The sequence below is a fragment of the Micropterus dolomieu genome, linkage group LG07, assembly GCF_021292245.1.
Source record: "Micropterus dolomieu isolate WLL.071019.BEF.003 ecotype Adirondacks linkage group LG07, ASM2129224v1, whole genome shotgun sequence".
NCBI classification, from domain to species: Eukaryota; Metazoa; Chordata; class Actinopteri; order Centrarchiformes; family Centrarchidae; genus Micropterus; species Micropterus dolomieu.
The window spans coordinates 32153843-32165171 of record NC_060156.1 but is presented as its reverse complement, the minus strand read 5'-3'; the positions used below and the strand labels follow the sequence as shown (position 1 = coordinate 32165171).

At 40.1% G+C, this 11329-nt stretch overlaps 1 protein-coding gene across 1 annotated transcript in view; it reads right to left on the bottom strand.

Moving 5' to 3' along the window:
* Nucleotides 1–9438, bottom strand: part of LOC123974355 (macrophage receptor MARCO-like) — a gene marked incomplete at its 5' end in the record, with an annotated part of 31970 nt that extends 22532 nt beyond the window's left edge. Inside the window, 5 exons of the mRNA XM_046054985.1 lie at nucleotides 4480–4551; nucleotides 4673–4717; nucleotides 5023–5109; nucleotides 5517–5606; nucleotides 9258–9438. Of these exons, the coding sequence (XP_045910941.1) occupies nucleotides 4480–4551; nucleotides 4673–4717; nucleotides 5023–5109; nucleotides 5517–5606; nucleotides 9258–9438 (475 nt within the window). The remainder of the gene's footprint in view (nucleotides 1–4479; nucleotides 4552–4672; nucleotides 4718–5022; nucleotides 5110–5516; nucleotides 5607–9257) is intronic.
* Nucleotides 9439–11329: the final 1891 nt, after the last annotated feature.

Genomic DNA, 11329 nt, shown 5'->3' with positions numbered 1-11329 from the left:
TAGCAAAGATTTTACAAAGTTTAATTTTGGAACTCACTCTTATTTTGCTGCATGCTGTTGAAGGTAATTTATAATGCTGTTTAATTTTTACTCACCGTTATACCATTTTACTGCTTTACTGTCATTATTTCAATTTATTCTTCACTTGTTTAATAATAAAGACTGACTTGATTCCAAAGAAACCTCCTACTGATCCTTTGCTGGCCCCGGAGATTCCTCCTTTACTTATAACTCACTGCTATACTTTTTTAATGATAAATTTATTGTCATAAACACCTCCTAGTTAATTCATTCAAGTTGTATTACTTAATAAAGTCTTTAAATCAATGAAAAACACACAATGGAAGGATGTACGCAACCCTCTTATCAGTTACACACAGACATATTTCCGGTTGGGGCGGGACCAGATGCAACCCTCTTATCAGTTACATACAGACATCTGGTGTGGGGGCGGGACCGGAAATAGCTGTCAAAAATGAGTTTGATGGAATGTTATGTATACTTCTCTCTCTGGTCCCACAGGTGTTTCTTGCTCAAATGCGTGAGTTTAATTTCTTGGATGCGCATATGAATGCATTTCCACGCGCAATGCGGCCATCTTTCCAAGCTACAGTTTATAAATACTGTAGCCCGTCTGCGTTTATCAAACGTGACATATAGTTGTATTTCACTCAACATTGTTCAGTCACAGTCTGGCAAGAAACCAAGAACCGACAGACAAGAGCTGCGTTTCTCACATGTTTACCTGACTGCTGTCCCGCACTTCACTCTCATTTTACATTTGTTTTTCACTGCTGCTCCACTCAGGTGTGCTGCATAGGCTACTAGTACCAATGTAACGAGGTCTCGTGCAGAATGTAACGTGAGTAAAAAGTCAATATTTGGCTTTGAAATGTAATGTAAAGTGAAAGTAAAAAGTTGCAGCAACTAAAAATCCTCAAGTAATATACAGATACGGGAAAAAACTACTTCATTGCTTTCCACGACAATCCGAATTGAGCACACAAGTGTTACACAACTAACTACATTTGAAACTGCTGGCTAAGGATAAACGTAATGTTGAGTTGGTGTGTACATATACAAAAACAATGTCAGACACCATAGTTTTCTCAGGACCCCTGCCAAATCTGACCAGTTATGACATGTATAGCCGCATGTCGTCATTCTGCCGCTGGTTGTCGAGGTGGTGTCCAGCAAACAGGAGCAGCTCTCATTTCTAGAAATCTGGCCAAGATTATTAGTGGACCAAATCCATGACAACCCAGAGTTGAGACCAGGAGGCAGAGTCGCAGTCTAACACACTTCTCTGCCCTTCCATCTCAGCAGTTACCCACCCAAAACCCTACGCTGAGTCGCAGTCTAACACACTTCTCTGCTCCTCCATTTCAGGAGTTACTTAGTGAAAATCCTATAGTGACGGCGTCTGTCCCCCGACCATTGAAATAATTTAAATCAAAGGTAAAAAGAAGAGGAGCTGTGCATAAAAACCTCATAACCTCTACATAGCAATAGTTTATTTTGAGGATTTTCAGTCAGGATTTAGAGTTCATCATAGCACAGAGACAGCACTTGTGAAAATTACTAATGACCTCCTAATTGCATCAGACAAAGGACTTGTCTTGTACTGGTTTTACTAGATCTTAGAGCTGCATTTGATACCAGTGACCATCAGATCCTATTACAGAGACTGGAACATTTCATTGGCATTAAAGGAACCGTTCTAAGCTGGTGTAAGTCGTATTTATCAGATCGATTTCAGTTTGTACATGTTAACAATGAGTCCTCCATGCACGTCAAAGTTAGTCATGGAGTTCCACAAGGATCTGTCCTCTGACCAATCCTGTTCACTTTATGTATATGCTTCCTTTAGGCAATATTATCAGGAAATATTCCATGCCTTTAGGATGTTAAAACCTGGATGACCTGTAATTTTCTAATGTTAAAACTGAAGTTATTTTTCTGGGGGCTAAGCACCTCCGTGACGCATTATCTAAAGATAAACTTTCCCTTGATGGCATCGCTCTGGCCTCCAGCACCACTGTGAGGAATCTTGGAGTTATCTTTGATCAGGTCGTTTAAGTCTCACATTAAGCAAATTTCAAGGACCGCCTTTTTTCACCTGCGCAATATTGCGAATATCAGGAACATCCTGTCTGAAAATGATGCAGACAAACTAGTCCATGCATTTGTTACTTCTAGGCTGGACTACTGCAATTCCTTATTATCAGGCTGCTCGAAAAAGTCCATTAAGACTCTTCAGCTGATCCAGAATGCTGCAGCACGTGTTCTGACAGGAACCAGGAAAAGAGATCATATTTCTCCTGTCGTAGCTTCTCTGCATTGGCTTCCAGTAAAATCCAGAATAGAATTTAAAATCCTTCGTCTCACCTACAAAGCTCTTAATGGTCGGGCACCATCTTATCTTAAAGAGCTCATAGTACCTTACCACCAGTGCACTGTGCTCCCAGAATGCAGGGCTACTGTGGTTCCTAGAGTATCCAAAAGTCGACTGGGAGCCAGAGCGTTCAGCTATCAAGCTCCTCTCCTGTGGAACCAGGTTCCAGTTTGGGTTCAGGAGGCAGACACCATCTCCACATTTAAGACTAGGCTTAAGACTTTCCTCTTTGATAAAGCTTATAGTTAGGGCTGGCTCAGGTGAGTCCTGAACTATCCCTTAGGTCTAGGCCTATGCTGCTATAGGCCTAGACTGCCAGGGGACTTCCCATGATGCACTGAGCTCCTCTCTCCTCTACTCTGCTACAATTATTACTACTCCTATTGTTATTATTGTTATCATTAACATTACGATTATTATCATAAACATTACTGTATATATCTGTACCATTTTTCATTTAGTCTATAGAAACATCACTTTTACTGTCTGTACAATATACCTGTGTGTATATTGTGTAGGCTGCCTCCTTCCCCTCTCTCTCTTTCTCTCTGTTCCTCTCTTGCCCTCTCTCTCTCTCTCCCCCTCACTCTCTCTCCTTCACCCCCAACCGGTCGAGGCAGATGGCCGCCCACCATGAGCCATGGTTCTGCTCGAGGTTTCTGCCTCTTAAACGGACGTTTTTCCTTGCCTCTGTCGCCTAGTGCTGCTCTTGGTGGGAATTGTTGGGCTTAATAACATCATAGAGTACGGTCTAGACCTGCTCTTTTATGAAAAGTGCTGTGAGATAACTGTTGTTGTGATTTGGCGCTATATAAATAAAATTGAATTGAATTGAACTACACCAGCTTTACACATTAATACACAGTAAAACTGACCTTATCAACCTAAACCAGCTGATTGTGTTTTCACCTTCCTCTGTGTGAAAAAATCCTGGGACAATTTCTTGGTTCTCTTAAATGCTTTATAACTGTAGTTGCCAAATAGTACTGACAGGATTATTAATACAAGCAGGTGTGCATTTAAGTGTAAATTATAGAAGTAGGTCAGATAATTCAGTCTCTCCTCTCCTCTACTTTGCACTTTGTGTGTTTTTGTGAAGAAACAAACCAAGTCAAACTCTAATTTTACACATTACACATTTGTGTAACATGTGTTGGGGAGTACCACCACTACTCCAGAGGGAGCTGTCTGATAACTGGCCTGAGGTGATGTCAATGAAGACTACAAGTTTGAAAATGAAAACACATACATTAATTTTCTGTAGCCTTGCTAGCTTGTTTTCTTGTGCTGTAGAAGGTAGTCAGTGAATGAGCACATAACTGTCCTTGAAAAATGAGTGAAACTCTACAGCTAAGAGAAAACACAGCCTGCCATGTTTCTTTCATCTCCGTTTAGATTTGATAAAGCTATAACTATCATTGTGATGTCAATTTAATCAATGAAAATATGTTAAAAGATTCATGACTTAAAGGCATGACTGAATTACTGATCAGTTAAATGAACGTTTATATAAATTAGTGCTGGGGGATATGCCCAAAAATGTTATTATTAAAATAATTAATAAAAACATTTCATATCATTCAGGTTAAACTTTTCTTTACGATCAGAATGTGACAAACACTTGATGCCAAACAGTGGATCACTTCACAAATCTGAGGGAGAATATTCAAAACTATTCAGATGAAATCTTTTTCAACAAATATGATTAGTACATTTTTTCAGTCCCTTTTCCTAAAAAAAAAATATTTTAATAGAAATATGTGCTAATTTGTTTGTGATTCAAATGAATTAAACCAAAATTATTTGACGATATATTGAACACTTTTTGTTCAATATATCGACATATATACTCTGTTATTGAGGAAAATTATATTGCGATAATTATCATTATTGTTTTATTGGCCATCTCTAATATAAATTCATGGCTGGATGTACAGATAAAGCAAGAAGCTTATTTGTGTAATTTCTTATGACATGACTAGGTGATTTACTGTATGATATTGAATAAAGAGGAAATATTGTCCATTATATTGGGATTCATGTATCATTCCAACCACACAAATGTTACACAGCATGCTGCTGACCTGAAGGTCCAGGTGGACCATTAGGTCCAATGTCTCCTTTTTCTCCTTTGAGCCCAGAAATACCAGGAGATCCTGGAAGTGCACATCAAATCAACAGAAATCCATTTAGTATCTCACACACCAGCTTACACCTACTACACAGATAAAGAACATACACACATTTACAGAGGCTGCATGTAACATTTTTGGGTACCTTGTCGGCCAGGGTTCCCCATGTCACCTCTGTCTCCATGAGGGCCTTCAATCAAAGCATAGGGGACAACAGTCAACATTAAAGCCTGTCACAGCTAATTATAATGTACTTCTTTACAGGGTAGACAGGCCTCTCAAATAGTGAGGTCCTGAAACACTAAAAGGATATTTCAGTGTTAGAGCTCTTAATGGAAGGAGACCCAGCATGTCTCTTCAAGGAAACTAATTCATGTGAATAATAAAAAATATTTTATTTTCAACTATTTTATTGTTTTGTTTCCATGTATTCAGGTCAGGTTTCATAGACTACATGGTGTTGCTATGGGCTCTTCGACCAATAGAACCCCTTACCTTGGGGCCCGGGTTCTCCTTTCTCTCCCTTGGCTCCTGGTCCTTGATTCCCTGGGGCTCCTGGGAGCCCAGGTGGACCCCTGGGACCTGCATTGACATTGACATACACCCATGCACACACACAGATGTTTATGTTTTTTTGGTCTGTATTTATATTTCATAAATGCAAGCTGTGCAAATTGCATCATTCATCACATGAACAAGCAGTTTGTCAGCAATATTACTGATGATGACCAGAAGTTAAAGGAGGAAGAGAAACTTTATCTGCTGATGCATTTTTCCATCCAGGAACTGACTGAATTTCACTGAACCTGCAAAATGATGTGAAATCTTGGAAGATTATGGTTCTATTTCAGAAAATATAATTTAACTGTGAGCCAGAATATGAGTCATACAGGGTACTATACACAGTATGCATGAACACACATGCATCTTACAAAAATTAAAATAACAACAAGGTAATTGTTAACACAAATTATCATAAAGAAACACACCCATTTGACCAGCAACTCCTGGCTCTCCAGGTTGTCCTTTGAGTCCCATTTCACCCTTTGGTCCTAAAGGGCCAGCAACACCACTGTCCCCTGGAAAGAAGCGTATGGGTATGTAATCTACTGACAGCATATTCTATTGCGCTACACTCACAGTTCACAGTCCAGTTTTAGTACATTGTTTAAACTATAAACAGTAGACATATGAATAATTAAAGTAATACATTTTAATCACGTCTTTGTTTTTCCAAAGGAATAACATTAACAAAAGTCTAAACTTTTAATGTTAAGTCTAACGCCTACAATGCTTTTTACATCTCACTCACATGAAGCACTGTTTTTAAAGCATAAAAATCAAAGCTTTATCCTGATGATGGTGTGTGAGGAAAAGTCAATAAGTTCAGATGAGTTATGTCTGTGTAAGTATGCTCAATAAATATCGTGACAATCTACTAACTAGATTTTGATATATTTCTGGTACCAACAGAAATTTTGCTTGATTGCAGGACTACAGGAAGGTCAGGGTGTCACCAAAATCCAACTCATTGTATGAGTATCTCCACATATTTCCACAATAAACTGCATGGTAATCTGACCAGTGACTGTCACGATATGCTTTGTTTTAAGTCACCAAAAAGCAGCATATAAACGTTTAATAAATGGTTAATAACATACTATAATATACTTTTAAGCAGATATAAGTGTGTATTAGGTATTTGTCAACAACTATAACTCCTCTTGTGGACACCCATGCTATAAACAGATGACAATATAGTAAAACACTGTTGAAATAATATATATAAACACATCTTCATCGTAGAAGTTATAATTGCTGAAAAATATTTAACACATTACAATAGCAAACTTGTAATGACCTTAAAGCTGCTTGTCATGTAATTTGCTGTGGATATTCATGATCTTCATATGATTGCTTAAAATTATGGATTGTGTAAGCAAATCAGCAAACGTGTTTAGTTAGACAAAACCTGTACATGTACACATGCATACAAACAGTAAAAGTTCATGCCTGATAGAGATTTGACACAGGTCATGTCATGTCAGTGCACTGACTATTTAACTGAGTTAAATAGGGTATGTACTGTAAAATAACAACCCGTTCTCACTCCCAACTCATCACATATGGATACTTGGTACTTGGACAAGACACCTTTTTTATGCCCTGGGTACCCTTTAGTGTCGCTTTTGCACAAGTAGGGCACCGCAGTCAAGTTAGAAATAATAAAAAAGGAACATGGACAATGGGAGGTTTTAAATGGCACAGAAATGCCATGGAAGCCTCTCTGGACAGAACCCAATGTGTAAAGGTATACCACTAAACAGCTTTTAATTGTATTCTACTGGTGTCCCGCAAGGGTCATGTACATAGATGTACATAGATGATCTGCCATCTGTTAGCTCGGATGTAAATGTCCAAATATACGCTGATGATATGGTTGTCTGTGTAAATGGCAAAAATAAAGACAAAGCTGCATCAAAACTGTCTGCTGTAATGGTACAGGTTACCACGTGGCTAGTTAAATCCTGCTTCCAGCTTAATGTTACAAAAACACCATGTTATTCACAAACAGACAAACCTTAACACTAGATCCAGACATCACAGTCTCAGATTGTGCACAAGTTTAAACACCTTGGCATCACATTTGACCCAAATCTGTCTTTCACGGCACTCGTAATAAAAGTTCTTTTCCTCTGACCTCCCAGGTCAGTGGTTCTTCACTCTCCTCGTTTACTCCCCTCACAGAGAGCGAAGTATCAGAACTCTTGACCCATAGCCGTCCAACTACATGCCCACTGGACCCAATTCCTATGAATCTCCTCCAAGCCATATCTCCTACCGTGGTCCCAACAATCACTCATGTGATAAATGCTTCTCTGGCTTCAGGAACCTTCCTGACACTTTCAAAAGGGCCTGGGTTACACCCTTGCTCAAAAAGGAGTGCCCCAAGACTCAGTGCTAGGGCCCCTTCTCTTCTCAATTTACACCACCTCACTGGGGCCGATCATTCGCTCGCACAGCTTCTCTTATCACTGCTACGCAGATGATACGCAACTCTACCTATCCTTCCCGCCAGGCGATCCCACCATCTCGCCGCGGATCACAGACTTTCTCTCGGAGACATGGATGAAGGCTTGCATGGATGAAGGCTTGCCACCTTCAACTAAACCTAAGACTGAACTCTTGGTCATTCCAGCCAAGCAATCTATCCACCAAAACATCACACTACAAATTGACTCCTCAACCATCACTCCAACCAAGGTGGTGAGAAACTTGGGTGCCATAATTGATGACCAGCTTTCCTTTTCAGACCATGTTGCTGCTGCCTCTCGGTCATGCTGCTTTGCTCTATACAACATAAGTAAAATCAGGCCCTACGTCACTCAGTACACCACCCAGCTTCTGGTACAGGCCATGGTTATCTCTCGCCTCGACTATTGCAATGCCCTCCTAGCAGGTCTTCCAGCTTGTGTGGTGAAACCCTTACAAATGGTTCAGAACGCAGCTGCACGTCTGGTTTTTGATCAGCCCAAAAAGACTCATGTCACTCAGTGACCTCCACTGGCTCCAGAATCAAATTCAAGTCACTAATGTTTGCATACAGAGTGACTACTGGGTCTGCACCCATCTACCTAAACTCCATAATACACTACACTCCTCCAACAAACGCCGCCTGGCTCTGCCATCCCTTCACACAAAGCAATCCCAGTCCCGGCTATTCTCATCTGTGACACCACGATGGTGGAACGAGCTACCACACGCCATCAGAGCAGGGGCGTCCCTCTCTAACTTCAAGAAGCTCTTGAAAACTCATCTCTTCTGAGAACACTTCCTCTTATAACACCTCTAACTCCTAACCTCTAACATGCACGTCCTGTGCTCTTCTTCTTCTTCTTCTTGCACTTTTTGTTTTAATTGCACTTTTTGTTAACTCTTACTTCCTTCCCTAGGTATTTACCCCATTGATGTGATATGTACTATGAGCTCTTACTAGTACTTAATGCTGCTCTTACTAATATGTATTGTCAGTTGTAGATCTGTATTTGATGCTCTGTTGATGCTTGTATGTTGTTCCTCAAATGTAAGTCACTTTGGATAAAAGCATCTGCCAAATGAGTAAATGTAATGTAATTTAATGTAACACTGAACAAAAAAAAGGCCTAAGTCATTGTGATGAATGGAGAAGAAGTGTTTTCCATTCATCATAGTGTTTTACATTTGAGAACATTAGTGTTCAACTGGTTCCTATAGATGTCTATTCATATGATGGTTTGTGTGTGTCATTTGGAACCAAATTCCATTTTGAGAAGTAATAACATTGTTTTGAATGTAAGGTTTAATTTTGCAGGAGAATTGAGGGGTTTTGCCCATTGTGTGTGTTTTTGATTTATGTGTAGAGAATATGAGGGATGCTTTCAGAAAATGTGTTTAAATAAATGAGAAACTGTAACAGAATTGTGATGAACAGTAGTAGTGAATAAATAGTAGTAGTAGTGATCAGTTAAGCAGTTAGTGGTTACCTGGTGAATAAGTGTAGCATTTTGACTTGTGTTTGGAAAAGGAAAGAAAGTCAGAGGGGTTTCAAAAATTGTGTGATATTTAAAGATTTTGTGTGTAACTTGCAGTTTATAGTGGTAAAAAAAAAACTGTAAGAGAAGTCTGAGAGAAATTTAAATACGTCCGTACCCCCAGTTGTTGTGTTGTCCCAGTTACTCAGTTCAACTTACCTTTGAGGCCTTTCTCTCCTGGTGCACCTGGATGTCCTGGCAGCCCATCTGTCCCTGGAGGACCAGGAGGTCCTGAGGAGACACACGCAAAATAATTCCTAGGGTTGATAAACCCTGCCCATGCATTTTTAATTTCTGACCAGGTTGTTACAGTTTTACAGTTATCGGTTAGCCTTAAACCTCAACAAGGCAACAGCCAGAAAATGCTCTTTGTAATACAGTTTATGTTGCTAATTTTCCTGACATTGTGACTTCAAGTATATAAACACGCAATGTCATTCATATCTATTCATATCCTCTCTCTAATAAAGGAAGGAATCTCTGTGAGTGTGTGTGTTTGTATTTTGTTTATGTCAAGAAGCATTCAGCCAATCAACGGATGTGTTGCTGCGGACCCAAAGGAGTGCAGTGTCGCATTAAGTGCAATTTGGACACACAACAAGTTCAGAATTAATAAACTTTGAATAAACTACAGTACAATAAGCCGCTTGCAGTGAGGGCGGGGCTTATATGCTCCGATGTGGTAGTGAATTGTTGAAACAGAGTTATCGTCATCGCTCAGGTTAGATATACATTAGAAACAAATGTTTTGAAATGGAGTAGTAAGAGTTGTGTGAATATCTAAGGAATCGCTGAATATCTAGCTGTATCTTCGCAATTGTTGTGTTGTTTCAGTGTTATTAATGCTGTTATTAATCCTGTAGATCAAACCAATGTGAGACACACATTTTGAACATGCATCTAAAAAACACAAGGATGTGTCACATTGGCCTCAGTGTTTCTGCAAAGATTCCTAATATAACAATGTCCTGGGGACTGTGCTATTTAGCTTTGTGAATGTAATGATTACTACTAAAGGCTGGAATATACTCTGGAGTGGACACGCACACCGACAGCTGTGGACCCCACGGATGCAGACTATAGACTATGCAGACTAGGTAGCTTGGCGGACTCGTTCCACATATGCGCAGTAGATCAGTTGGTGCCCTGGCATAGTGGTCAGACCTGTCCGCGTGGTCCAAAAAACGTGAGTCATGCTGACGTCTGCACAGAGCCTAGACGAATTTCCTCTGATGACGATTTCTTTGTGACGCGGACCCTCGCGTACTCACGGACGTGGAAAGTATAATCCTTGCTTAATACTACAGTTAGGTGTGGATGATTAGAAGCCAGGTCGGGGCTGCCGGTTAGGAGTTTGGAGAAGGAGCTATTGCCAATAAACTTTGATGGTATGCATTTGATCAGCCATCACGGAAGGGGAGTTCAAACGTTAGGAAGGTTATGTTGTACTGGTCGTGGGAAGCAGTGGAAACTCTTCCAAGCTGACCAGCTGAGAGGGTGCAATGCTTCTGAATTTCTATAATGAAACATGAGAAACAAAAAAGCGAGTCAGTGATGGTGTTGGAATGACCATGGAACATGAACGCCACAAAGAACATTTTGGTGAGTGCCAGTTTAAGTGACGTATGAACGGCATGATGGATGGGGCATTGGAGTGATCTTTGTTGATTATGTCAACAACTTTGAGGTTATCGGACTATGAGGGTGGACTTGCAGAACCATTTGTTATTATTAGGGCCCGAGCACGACCGTGCGAGGTCCCTATTGAATCTGCTCGGATTATTAGGGCCCGAGCACGACCGTGCGAGGTCCCTATTGAATCTGCTCGGATTATTTTTTTTTTTTTTTTTTTTTTTTTTTTTTTTTTTTTTTTTTTTTTTTTGCAAAGTAGGCCCAAATGACATGGCCTAAACATACTCGAAAACTCACCAAAATTTGCAAACATGTCAGAACCGGTGAAAAAGTTCGTATTCTACAAGTTTCGCACATGGGCGTGGCAAAATGACTCGCTAGCGCCACCTTGAAAATTGGAAATGATTAGCCCCTCGTTCACGTTCAACCTACATGTACGAAATTTTCTGGGGACATGTATCGTATCAAGACGCACAAAAAAGCCTCAAGAACCCATAGCCTAAAGTCAACAGGAAGTCGGCCATTTTGAATTTTATGGCCATTTTTGGATGATTTACACACTTCGTACTTTAACGAACTCCTCCTAGGGATTTAGTCGG